At 45.7% G+C, this 13922-nt stretch overlaps 1 protein-coding gene across 1 annotated transcript; it reads left to right on the forward strand.

The window, feature by feature from the left end:
* Positions 1-6593: 6593 nt before the first annotated feature.
* Positions 6594-13124, forward strand: CTSV (cathepsin V). The gene is made up of 8 exons (XM_010360048.2): positions 6594-6833; positions 7833-7968; positions 8269-8391; positions 8488-8634; positions 9159-9383; positions 10201-10366; positions 11069-11186; positions 12731-13124. Exons 2-8 carry the CDS (start codon positions 7843-7845, stop codon positions 12828-12830), a joined length of 1005 nt encoding a protein of 334 aa, XP_010358350.1. The 5' UTR covers positions 6594-6833; positions 7833-7842; the 3' UTR covers positions 12831-13124.
* Positions 13125-13922: the final 798 nt, after the last annotated feature.

Raw genomic sequence — 13922 nt, forward strand, 5'->3', positions numbered from 1 at the left:
ATTTAATTAGCACAGGTAAGAGCCAGAGCCTTTGTCTCCTAGAAATGATCAAGCACAAAAGCACCCACGAAGCACCGGGCAAAACGCCCTCCTGGAAGCTGGTGGGGTAGGAAGGTGTGGAGGCCCAGCCCTGCCCAGGCAACCTGCCTGCTGCGTGACTCACTGCCTTTTATTCCTTTCAGTGTGAATCCAGCTGAGCCTCATTCACACTGAAGTGGAGAGACTGCCCTGGGGAGCCTCGGGGCTTTACCTGCACGGCCTTGGTGCTCACATTCCAGTTCTCCTAGTACCCTCTGGCTCCCAGAGTGCAGTTTGCCAAGCAAGTGATGGGCACTGGGGGAGGGACCAGGCAAGAGCCCAAAAGCTCAGCTTCCTTTTCTAAGCCCTGCTGGCCTAACGTGCATTTAAGTTATTTATTCACTTTAGAAAGAGCCTGTCCCCACCCTTGATTCTGTACCTCCCGCTGCCCTGACCACCCTCATCTGTAAAATGCAGCATAGAAGAGCCTCCATCTCCTAGGGCAGTGGTTTTCAAAGTGGGTTCCCCTCTATCCCTTGTGAAGTTTTGTTTTTTTGTTTGTGTGTTTTTTGTGTGGGTTGTTGTTGTTTGGGGTAGGGCAGGGGACGGAGTCTTGCTCTGTCACCCAGGCTGGAGTGCAGTGGCGTGATCTCGGCTCACGGCAACCTCCGCCTCCCGGGTTCAAACAATTCTCCTGCCTCAGCCTCCTGAGCAGCTGGGATTACAGGCATGCACCACCACACCAGCTAATTTTTGTGTTTTTAGTAGAGATAGGGTTTTGCCATGTTGGCCAGGCTGGTCTGGAGCTCCTGACCTCGTGATCCGCCGGCCTCGGGTTCCCAAAGTGCCGGGATTACAGGCATGAGTCACTGCGCCCGGCCCACCTTGGGAAGTTTTTAGAAAGCAAATTCTGGAACCCTGTCCCAGACCTACTGAATCAGAAACTGGGGTTATATTCAGCAACCTGAGCTTTCAGGAGCCTCCAGGTGATTCTGATAAAGCTGGAGTTTGAGAAGCAGCATCATAGGGTTGTTGGGAAGATGACCTCAGGAGCACATGTGAAATACTCAGAACAGTGCCCACGCCTAAGAGTTCCTTAGCTATTGGAAACCCAGGAAGTCACAGATAGAGACACTCTTCCTCTGGAGCAACCCCAGGACAGGTGCATCTGCAGGCCGAGCCTCTCACAGCACAGAGCCTTCTCTGTCTTCACCACTCACTAAAGTGATGCAGAGTGTCAAAGGGAAAAAATGCAAGTTCCTACATTAGCAAGGAAAGGCTTTATTAATGCAACATATTGCAACAAGGAGATGCTCAAAGCCGAAACCAGAAGTATCTCAGGAATAGGGTGGGTTAGCAATGCTTTTTTACGCAGAGACCACGGGACAGCTGGCTGTGAAAAGAGGAAGGAGGGGTGGTAAAAGCTGCTGTGTGGTGATCTTGAAACTTTTTTGTTTTTTGAGACAGGGTGTCCCTCTGTTGCCCAGGCTGGAGTGCAGTGGTACAATCATAGCTCACTGCACCCTCAACCTCCTGGGCTCAAGCCAGCCTCCCGCTTCAGCCTCCTGAGTTGATAGGACTATAGGCATGCACCGCCATGCTTGGCTATTTTTATTTATTTTTTGTAGAGACAAGTTCTTCCTGTGTTCCTCAGGCTGGTCTCGAACTCCTGACCTCAAGCAATCCTCCCACCTCCGCCTTCCATAGTGCTGGGATTACAGACATGAGCCACTCACTACACCTGGCCAGGGTCTTGAAACTTAAAAGGCTGTGTCAAGCTTTGCAAGGGAAACGCAAGGCAGGAAATGTTGCCAGTATTCAGGTACATGAGGCAGGGATCTGAGGCTGAGATGGAGCAAAAAAGTCACAGTGTGGGAAGTTCCCAGGGAGTGTAGGGCCCAACTATCTAGTCAAGCCAGACTTGAGTTTTTTTTTTTTTTAATTTTTAATTTTTTTTTATTTTGAGACAGAGTCTCACTCTGTTGCCCAGGCTGGAGTGCAGTGGCGTGATCTCGGCTCACTGCAACCTCCGCCTCCAGGGTTCAAGCAATTCTCCTGCCTCACCCTCCAGAGTAGCTGGGATTACAGGCACCCGCCACCCCGCCTGGCTAATTTTTGTGTTTTGAGTAGAGATGGTTTTTCACCAGGTTGGCCAGGCTGGTCTCAAACTCCTGACCTCAAGTGATCCGCCGGCCTCAGCCTCTCAAAGTGTTGGGATTACAGGCAAGCCACTGCGCCTGGCCAGCCTTGAGTTATAATAAACACAAAGTTTTCATCAGCATTGTCAAGAAACTGATTTTTATTTATGCCATATGTAGCAGGATGTTTATAGCCCCCACTAACAACGGGTCTTAATTCCTGGCCCCTGAAGCTATTATCTTATACAGCAAAGACTTTGTAAATGTGAATCCATGAAGAGTTCTGAAATGGAACGGTTATCCTGGGTTACCTGGGTGAGCCCTAAATGCAATCACAGATGTCTTTATAAGAGGGAGGGAGATTAGACACAGACAGGAGAAATGGGAGGGAGATTAGACACAGCCAGAAGAGATGGCAATGTAGTCATAGAGATTGGAGTGATGCGGCCACAGGTCAAGGAATGCGAGCAACCACCAGTGCTGGGAGAGGCAAGGCACAGATTCTCCCCTAGAACCTCAGGAGGGAGGAAAGGAGGGAGCCCTATCACACCTGGTCTTTAGCCCAGTGATGCTGATTTAGGACTTCTGGCCTCCATAACTGTGATGGAATAAAGGACTCCTGTTTCAAGCCACCAAGTTTGTGGGGATTTGTTACAGCAGACACAGGAAATGAATACACCTTGTTTCTTGAAAAGACTTTTTGAGGTTTGACGAATTTTTTAGATTTGGCTGAGAGTTTGTGGATCACTGTTTTAGAGGAGGAGAGAAATTCCACCATTTCTCTTGTGAATTGGTTTCCTTGTTACCTACTATACAAAAATGCTTCACCATAGTTCCATTTAAATATATCTGTCCTGTTCGATTTGCTGTAGAACTGAAATTACTATAGTGAACCACATATTTAAATATGGAAAGACTGAACCTCAGAAAGCTGTTAGGAAAGCTAAGAATGTGGAAGTGAATGCTCATGCTACACCAGAAGAGAACTGGTACCTGAGTAAGAGCTGAATTCTCATTGATTGATGTACTACGTGCTCGATGAATTGGCTGATAGTTGAACTCTACAGGAAAAGCACAGTTACAGTAACCCAGAAAAGTAGTTATTTCATAAGTGGTTTCATATGAACCTGTATGATTATCAATGGTGATAAACCATTTTGCAAGTGGACAGTTTGCTGGATAATGCTTCTTACGAGTAATTCTTGGCTCAGTGAATTTAAACAAATCAGAGGTGGTTATACTGGGGAGAGGTGTTAAGTGATGTCAGGGTCTTGAATGCCACCACACTAAGCTTACCAGTTCCCCTATAGTTTAAAACTTCCAGAGACTGGGTAAAGAATTATATCCTTATTTATTTATTTATTTATTTTTGAGACAGAGTCCCACTCTGTTGCCCAGGCTAGAGTGCAATGGCGCAATCTCGGCTCACTGCAACCTCCGCCTCCCGGGTTCAAGCGATTCGCCTGCCTCAGCCTCCCGAGTAGCTGGGACTACAGGCATGCACCACCACACCTGGCTAATTGTTTTTTGTATTTTTAGTAGGCATGGGGTTTCACTATGTTGGCCAGGCTGGTCTCAAACTCCTGACCTCAAGTAATCCACCCGCTTCTGCCTCCCAAAGTGCTGGGATTACAGACGTCAGCCACCATGCCTGGCCTATATCCTCTTTTAATAGTGAGTAAAAGAAAGCCACACAGATGCACGTGAGAATATACTTTCACAGGCACTGCGTTTTAAATAGGAATCAGGAAGTTCTGCCAACTCCGTTTTATTAAAGGCATAGCCAAGGCTCGTTTGCTTCACTAAAATGTGACCATTTTAAAATTTATCACTCATCAAAATTATTTTGCAAAGAAATAGGAAGAGAAGAGTAAGGAAAGAAACAAATATTTAAATATATCTGTCCTGGCTAGTAATACCACATTTCTGTAATGCATTTTTTTACAGATATGAATAGATACAAAGAGGTGTCCTAAGTCGAAGCAATAACGTCTTCCACCCTCTTGCTTATTGGCTTTCTCCCATATTTCTTCCACTTTTACATATTTCTGGTATAATTTTAGATTTTGAGCACACTTGGTTTGAAAAGTGTCTATGTTTTCTCCACTACATTTGTCTCACATTCCAAAAAACCAAGGGGATTCCCTTCTTCAGGGCAGCACCTGCCACTCATCTGCTGTCAGGTGCTATCAGGGCAGCACCTGCCACTGTCTGCTGTCAGGCTACTGCTTAAGGCGCAGATCTTCATGTCTTGGCAGGTTTCTCCACCCTACAATCTTAGGGAGCTGTGGCCCAAGGGCAACTGTAAAACCCACGTGTTAGAATAACTTAGCTTTCTTGTGATAGACTGAGTAACCAAATAGACAATGGCCACAGTATATGGCAATAGAACTCTGACCCACGGAAGAAATGAAGCATAATATCTGCAGAGACCAACTCAGAACAGTCAGGACTTAATCAGTGACTGACAACTTCCTCATTTTTGCCTCTGCTTCCAACCCAGGACAAACCAGAAAACCCAAACATGCTACACAAACAAATCACATAAGATGCTCCATCTCTAGTTATCCCTCCTCCAGCTTCTCCACGATGACATTCTGCGAAGAGGACATATCTGAAGTTGCCCCTTTAACCCCTAAAGCTTTTCTTCTCCCCTGTCTTCGAATTATCTCCCTTGTCATAGCAAGTTCTGAATCTATGGCCTCGTTTGTTCTTATGTGGTGGTCTTCATTTATTTCCACATGTGAATGGTGATTGTGTTCAACACAATGATTTATTTTTAAAAAAGAAAAAAAAAAACTCCAGCTATTTGTAGTACAACACGCTTTTGTTTTTGTTTTTGTTTTTGTTTTGAGAAGGTATCCCCGGCTGGAGTGCAGTGGCACATGCTTTGCGTCACCATGCCTGGCTAGTTTTTGTTGGTTTGTTTTGTATTTTTGGTAGAGGTGTGATTTCGCCATGTTGCCCAGGCTGGTCTCAAACTCCTGGGCTCAGGAGATCCACCTACCTTGGCCTGCAATACAATATACTTTTGTATTTTTTATACAACCACCTGAGAGCTTTGGCCCCAGTTGTGTTTGAGAGGGAAAAGCTGCTATTTCTTTAAAGGAAGGACATATAATTATTAATAAATTGATTTTTAAAAGCATGTATTTGCCTGATGGTGCTTCTGAGAAGTTGTCGGTTTGTTTTTAATTTGCTGAAAGAAAATCCATAGCCAAATTAAATTTAAGAGAATTTAATTGAGCAAAGAACGATTCGTGAATCTGGCAGCCTCTGGCGCCAGACTAGGCTGAGAGTCTCCAGTGCAGCCACATAGGGGAAGATTTATAGACAGAAAAGGGCAAGTGAGGCACAGAAACTGCAGGATTGGCTACAGCTTCACGTTTGCCTTATTTGAACATGGTTTGAACAATTGAACCTCTTTGATTCACAGAACTTCGGGGATGGGCACAAGAGCAGGCTACAGTCTGTTTACACCTCCATTTAGGTGACAATTCGCTCTGTACAGAGAAACCTTCAGGCCAAATGTAAATAATATAGGGAGGCAGCTTTAGGCTAAACTTGATTTAACAAATTTTCAAATTAACAAGTAAAAACTGTGCATATTATTCAGTTTAATCTTTAAGAGTTTATTAATCAATATGCATGATAACTTCATTTTTGTAAAAAAAAAAAAAAGATATGCCTAGGAAAGGGTTATGGAGAGGGGACAAAGGACGTTTATTTTCTAAAACATATTTTTTATAATGGATGTTTTTTATATAACTTTAAAAACAATTAGAAACGTTTCTGAATTATTGATTTCCTTAAATCTTTAGCTATATATATTTCTCCATAAAGGAGCAGTTCCTCAAACTGCATCACCTCAACCCTGATATTAAATATTTTATTTTATTTTATTTTTTTACTTTTTGAGACAGAGTTTCGCTCTGTGGCCAGACTGGAGTGCAGTGGCACGATCTCAGTTCACTGCAACCTCCCCCTCCCGAGTTCAAGCAATTCTCCTGCCTCAGCCTCCTGAATAGCTGGGACTACAGGCGCCGCCACCACGACCAGCTAATGTTTGCATTTTTAATAGAGACAGGGTTTCACCATGTTAGCCAGGATGGTCTCGATCTCCTGACCTTGTGATCCGCCCGTCTCGGCCTCCCAAAGTGCTGGGATTACAGGCTTGAGCCACCGCGCCCGGCCCATATTAAATATTTTTAAAGTAAAGTTATTAAATCTCAAAAGCACACTTTGAATACTGAGGAAGAGACGTTGTAACCCACAAGCAGACAGTAGGTAAGTAAAAGCAATTTCCACCACTCTCAAGCTGCTCAGCGCAGTAGGTCGGGATACTCGGTAGATCTGAGCCCTTCAGGGAGGCGCCTCCCCGTCGTCCGCGCAGCCCCCGGGCGCCTGGCTGCGCTCCCAGCAGCCCGGGTTCATCGGGGTAGGCGCGCCCAGACCTGAGACAGGTTGGGACCGGGCTGCGTCACGTGCGGGCTCAGAGCGCCCGGGGCCCCGCCCAGTGGCCGGCGCAGCCAATCGCAGGGCGGGCAGGCGGTGGGGGCGGGGAAGGCCGCCTGGAAACTTAAATCCCGAGTCGGGCGACCCTGAGCCAGAACCGCGGAGATCTGTGAGGCGGAGGTTTGTTAGCCGAGGGCGCCTGCGCAGCTGCGACGGCTGCTGGTGAGCGCCCCCACCAGACCGAGGGGCAGGGCGAAGGGGGACTGGAGGAGGGAAGCCAGGGACACTGAGAGGAGGCGGGCGCGACCCCTGGGAGTGAGAGCTTCTGCCCAGCGCTCTGCCAGCCTCGAGGTGGGGAACGGGGGAGGGCGGTTGGGGACCCCAGGGAGGCGCCGGGACCACTGGGAGTTCCCAGGCGGCGCAGGTCAGTCACCCTGCGGGCTGACGCCGAGCCGGATCGGGCGGCTTCACCCCCGCATCCCGGCTGCGGAGCCCCCGCTCCCTGCGCCGCCGCAAACATTCTCGGGGCGCGGCGGGCGCGTGCGGAGGGCGAGAGCAGGCGACGCGGCCCTGGCCCGCCCGGAGCCCCGGGAGCTGCCTGCCCCGGTCCGCGCCCTGGCCCTGGGGCCCCTGGCTTCCAACGGCGCGGCCTCGTGACCCTGCCCCGGTTTAGGGGAGCGAGAAGCAGAGACCCAGGTGTGGGACGGCGGGAGTAGTGGGTGCCCTCCTTCCCAGTGTCTCCTGGAAAGGGATTCCAGAAAGGTTTTATTCCAAAAGGAGAGGTTGGAAGACATAGCTCATCTCCTGCTGTGTATCGGCCAGGAAGGTGTGAGGTGGTGTTCCTTGGGGATCCGCTTGCACCTACTTGGGATGGTATGTCTTCATTAGTGACGTTTTGCCTGAATGACCTCAGTGCAATTGGTGCGAAACCTGGACCAGCTGTTCCGTAGTTTTCGCGTTAAGCTTCTCATCTGTCAGGTATCTTCACACCCTTCTCATACCCTGAATTATCGCACATGCTGTTTCAACGCCTCCAACTCCGCAGGCTGCTTTTCATCTTGATGGGCCCATCAAATACCTCCAGTAGGCCTGTTTCAGCCTGTTCCACAGTCCTTGGGGAAATGCCAGGGAGAATAATTGAAATCTTTTTATTCCACGGGGGCTGTAAGATGGCTTTTTAGGATTGGTCTAATCAGATACGCATTTCTTTTCCCTTTCTAGGTTTTGAAACATGAATCTTTCGCTCGTCCTGGCTGCCTTTTGCTTGGGGTTAGCCTCCGCTGTTCCAAAATTTGACCAGAATTTGGATACAAAGTGGTACCAGTGGAAGGCAACACACAGAAGATTATATGGCGCGGTTGGTAACATCTGAAACTGTCCAGAGGGACTCTGGAGAGATGGTCCTTGCTGTTGGGAGTTGATAGCCAGAGAGTAGCTTCTAGAGGCCAGACCTTACCAGGCAATAACCTAACAGCACCCATTATAGATGCAGTATGGGCATAGATCTCCATTGTGTCTCAGCTTGGAGAACAGCTCCCAGAGATGTATCAAGCCATCCCTGGCCATGGTTTCTCTTCATTTCTGCCTGCAGATCGGCTGGGTGAACATGGGTTGGGTAAGTAGACATGAAGTCCATCAGCTGTGTGTTTGCCTCTAGAGTGAAGAAGGATGGAGGAGAGCAGTGTGGGAAAAGAATATGAAAATGATTGAACTGCACAATGGGGAATACAGCCAAGGGAAACATGGCTTCACAATGGCCATGAATGCTTTTGGTGACATGGTGAGTGTGGCGAGGATTGCTGAACTCGGTGCTGCTTCTCCTCAGTTCTTCACCAAAATAGTCTTGCTTTTAACATTTTATTTACTTCTCTTGAAGACCAGTGAAGAATTCAGGCAGGTGATGGGTTGCTTTCGAAACCAGAAACTCAGGAAGGGGAAAGTGTTCCGTGAGCCTCTGTTTCTTGATCTTCCCAAATCTGTGGATTGGAGAAAGAAAGGCTACGTGACGCCAGTGAAGAATCAGGTGAGACAGCGTCAGATTCAGACCTCCCGTCTCCACAGGAAAGCCAAGAAGGAATTGGTGTCATTGCTGTGGTAGATGGTGGCACAACACATGATGATGGGTTTTTTTGTATTTTGATTTTTGGTGTTTTTTTTTTTTTTTTTTTTTTTGAGGCAGAGTTTTGCTCTTGTTGCCCAGGCTGGAGTGCAATGGCATGATCTCGGCTCACTGCAACCTCTGCCTCCTGGGTTCAAGCAATTCTGCCTCTGCCTCCTGAGTAGCTGGGATTACAAGTGCTCACCACCATGCCCAGCTAATTTTTGTGTATTTTAGTAGAGACAGGGTTTCACCATGTTGGCCAGGCTGGTCTCAAACTGCTCTCCTCAAGTGATCTGCCCGCCTCGGCCTCCCAAAGTGTGGTGATGGGTTTTTTGGTTTTTGTTTTTTTTTTAAAGAATATTCAGATAATTCAGATAATTCAGATATATGGGCTACTGTATTTATATTGGTCTTGTAAATTGACAGCTTTTTTTTCCCCTTTTTAGAAACAGTGTGGTTCTTGTTGGGCTTTTAGTGCGACTGGTGCTCTTGAGGGACAGATGTTCCGGAAAACTGGGAAACTTGTCTCACTGAGCGAGCAGAATCTGGTGGACTGTTCGCATCCTCAAGGCAATCAGGGCTGCAGTGGTGGCTTCATGAATAGCGCCTTCCGGTATGTCAAGGAGAACGGAGGCCTGGACTCTGAGGAATCCTATCCATATGTAGCAATGGTAAATGGAGCTCCTTGTCATTCATCCTCTGCTTTTGGAAGGTGAAACCCTTTCAGAGATAACAGATACTTTTTTCAGAATTCACATTTTATATGGTAGAATCTACATCTGCAAACTGAGTATTGTCATTATAAATTATTAGCCTTTGGCCAGGTATGGTGAATCACGCCTGTAATCCCAGCACTTTGGGAGGCCGAGATGGGCGAATCACGAGGTCAGGAGATTGAGACAACTCTGGCTAACATGGTGAAACCCCATCTCTACTAAAAATACAAAAAAATAATTAGCCAGGCCTGGTGGTGGGCGCCTGTAGTCCCAGCTACTCAGAAGACTGAGGCAGGAGAATGGCGTGAACCCGGGAGGTGGAGCTTGCAGTGAGCCAAGATCGCACCACTGCACTCCAGCCTCGGCGGCAGAGTGAGACTCCGTCTCAAAAACAAAAGAAATTACTAGCCTTTGCACAGTTCTCCGATTAGACGGTCAACAGCTAATGGTTAACATATAAGTAACATTAGATGGTTAACACATAGCTGTTCTTGCTTCTGCATAACATGGAGAATAAGCAAACCATTCTACATATAATAGAACTTGATCCATTGTGAAAATTTTTTATGGACAGATTGACATAGGGGTTCTCATTGAAGAAATGTCGACTAATTTTTCATTTTTAAATCAATGATAGCATTTTATTTCATGGGACGATTTATGAAGGTGTTAATTTGGAAATCCTAGGTTGCAAATTGCTGAGTGTTTTGGTTCTAGAACTAATGTTCCCCAGGTGGTAGATGGTAGTGATCTCCCCCTTTAACTTTAAAAGGATGGAATCTGTAAGTACAGACCTGAGAATTCTGTTGCTAATGACACCGGCTTCGAGGTGGTCCCAGCTGGAAAGGAGAAGGCCCTGATGAAAGCAGTGGCAACTGTGGGGCCCATCTCTGTTGCTATGGATGCAGGCCATTCGTCCTTCCAGTTCTACAAATCAGGTAAGTGTCATTTTATTATAGAAATTTAGGCAGAATTGGGAAACATCACCATGATTGATTCTTTGATATGAAGTCCTGCTTTGCAGGAATGGAGTATTTTGAGAGTGTGCATTTAACATGGTGATATTTGCATTTGCCATGAGAAAATGCTTAGTTATGTTAAACTTCTCATAAATATTTTTAAATGGCTATGTAATTGTATAGAGACAACCTAATTTTCCAAACTATTTTCCGGTTATTGGGTCTTTTTTTCTCAAAGTTTTTTACTACTGTAATTAATTAAAAACTGTAAAGAACCCAGAACCCCCTTCAAGTTTTTGTTTGTTTATTTTGGGGTTGTTTTAGACTGACATCCTAGGAGTAGAAAGGGATTATGCTAATTGGTATTTGGGCTCAGAGATAAGTATCTAAATTACCTTAGCTATAAACAATAAGTTTTATCTTTTGGATATTCTTTTTTTTTAGGTAGAAAATATCTTAAACTTTGGTTGAAGTTAGTTGATTTCTAGTGAGTTGAGGTTGACTTTTTTCCTTTATCAGCCGTAACTGTTTTCTGGCCAGTATTGTTTGGGTCCTTATTTGGCTTTTGTTTATGGCATTTCACTGAATTTAGAGATGCCTCCCTTATGGAGAGTGGTTGGGTGGGTTACTGTAACATGTCACTTGGAGCTTCTCACCCCAGCACTGATTTTACTCTTCCAGGCATTTATTTTGAACCAGACTGCAGCAGCAAAAACCTGGATCATGGTGTTCTGGTGGTTGGCTACGGCTTTGAAGGAGCAAATTCAAATAACAACAAGTATTGGCTCGTCAAAAACAGGTATAAAACTCAAAATTGAAAAGGTAATTTTTGTTTCAAATCGGTATTTGGATACAAGTTCACAAAAGCTCAATTTTGAAATTCCAGAAGTCTTTCTTCTACTTAGAGTGAACACAGAAATAACTAAGGTTTGATTAGAAGATTCCGTACCAAGCTTTTTGGAGTTACTGCTATGTATGTGTAATATTTTATTGCTAAGTTTTGAAAATTTTTAAATTCTGAAACACATTCGGCCCCAAGGGTTTCAGACGAAGGATTGTGGACCTGTAGGTTTGAGAGCTGATTGCTTTTTTCTGTCTCTAATTTTTCAACAAGGAATAGTAAGCAGAAACATCTGCCTTTGCTGGTTCTTTGTTGAGTCTAAAAGATCATCTGGGAGTCCAGTGGTCTATGTGCGTCCTTCTGTTGTCATTGGATGCCTTGTCATCGAATTTCACTCCGTAGCTCTCAGGCTTTGAAGGTTGTCAGAATCCATTTTCTCACAATTAGCATTCTTTAATTGAGATGTGATATAAGGTAGCATGTGGAGACACACTGCTGCAGTGGAATTCCAGTTCTGCCTCAGTATTCTTAAAAAGTGAAGGACCCACAAGAATCAATACATTCATTCATTCATTCATTCATTTTTTGACACAGAGTCTCACTCTGTCACCCAGGCTGGAGTGCAGTGGCGCAATCTCAGCTCACTGCAACCTCCACCTCCTGGGTTCAAGTGATTCTCCTGCGTCAGCCTCCCAAGTAGCTGGGACTACAAGGGTGTGCTACCATACCCAGCTAACTTTTTTTGTATTTTTTTAGTAGAGACAGGGTTTCACCATGTAGGCCAGGCTGCTGTCGAACTCCTGACCTCATGTGATCCGCCTACCTCGGCCTCCCAAAGTACTGGGATTACAGACATGAGCCACCATGCCCAGCCAATTTTATTTTATTTTGAGATGGAGTCTTGCTCTGTCACTCAGGCAAGAGTACAGTGGTTCAGTCTCGGCTCACTGCAGCCTCCACCTCCCAGGTTCAAGTGATTATCCTGCCTCAGACTTCCAAGTAGCTGGGGCTACAGGCATGCGCCACCACAGCTGGCTAATTTTTGTGGGGTTGGTTGGTTTGTTTGTTTTTTCTTTTGAGATGGAGTGTTGCTCTTCTTGCCTAGGCTGAAGTGCAGCGGTACAGTCTTGGCTCACTGGAACCTCTGTCTCCTGGGTTCAAATGATGATTCTCCTGCCTCAGCCTCCCACGTAGCTGGGATTACATGCCCAGTTAACTCTTTTTTTTTAAGTTTAGTAGAGGCGGGGTTTCACCATGTTGATCAAGCTGGTCTTGAACTCCTGAAACCTCAGGTGATCCACCCACGTCAGCCTCCCAAAGTGCTGGGATTACAGGCGTGAGCCACCGCGCCCAGCCTCCAGACATTTATAAATGGATATTAACAGCACTTAGAATAGTGCCTGACACATGGAAAGCACTGTTTAAGTATTAGCTATTATTATTAATGGAGCCAATTTTCCCTTGATTCTTTGTGTAAAATGGAAAACCTGCTCCTCTTTCAGCTGGGGTCCAGAATGGGGCTCGAATGGCTATGTAAAAATAGCCAAAGACAAGGACAACCACTGTGGAATCGCCACAGCAGCCAGCTACCCCACTGTGTGAGCTGATGGATGGTGAGGAGGAAGGACTTAAGGACAGCATGTCTGGGGGAATTTTATCTTGAAACTGACCAAATGCTTATTGTGTAAGATAAACCACTTGAATCATTGAGGATCCAAGTTGAGATTTGAATTCTGTGACATTTTTACGAGGGTAAAATGTTACCAGTATTTTAATTACTGTTATACACAGCTTTATGATATCAAAGACTCATTGCTTAATTCTAAGACTTTTGAATTTTCATTTTTTAAAAAGATGTACAAAACAGTTTAAAATAAACTTTAATTCGTATATAAAGGGGGGCCTTTTTTTAATGCATTGACTTTTTGTGTAGTCAGGAAATATAATTGAGCTCTGAAATAATAGCTTCATGTGCCAATGGTATATTAGGAGAAAGATGCTAGCAGAAAGCTGACTTCCTGGCTCTTCTAGTTATAAAAATACAGATTTTTATCAGCTACCCGGTTACTGTGTGTAACCCAACTCCTGAATCTACCACAATTTGATAAACAATTTGGAAGGACAAACCTAAATTTTTTTTTTTTTTTTTTTTTTTTTTTTTTTTTTTTTTTTTTTTTTATGAGACGAAGTCTCACTCTGTCACCTAGGCTGGAGTGCAGTGGCATGATCTCAGCTCACTGCAACCTCTACCTCCCCGGTTTAAGCAATTCTCTGCCTCAGGCTCCCCAGTAGCTGGGATTGCAGGCACGTGCCACCACACCTGGTGTATTTTTAGTAGAGACAGAGTTTCACCATCTTGGCCAGGCTGGTCTTGAACTCCTAACCTCGTGATCCACCCGCCTCAGCCTCCCAAAGTGTTGGGATTACAAGTGTGAACCACTGCGCCCGGCCTCTAAATTGTTTTAGTAAAGAAGAAAGTAGGCCGGGCGCGGTGGCTCAAGCCTGTAATCCCAGCACTTTGGGAGGCCGAGACGGGCGGATCACGAGGTCAGGAGATCGAGACCATCCTGGCTAACACGGTGAAACCCCGTCTACTAAAAATACAAAAACTAGCCGGGCGAAGTGGCGGGCGCCTGTAGTCCCAGCTAAAGAGCAGTTGACTTTTTTAAAAAGTGAACAGGCACAGATTCGTAG

This window comes from Rhinopithecus roxellana, chromosome 16 (genome assembly GCF_007565055.1).
Source record: "Rhinopithecus roxellana isolate Shanxi Qingling chromosome 16, ASM756505v1, whole genome shotgun sequence".
Classification (NCBI taxonomy): domain Eukaryota; kingdom Metazoa; phylum Chordata; class Mammalia; order Primates; family Cercopithecidae; genus Rhinopithecus; species Rhinopithecus roxellana.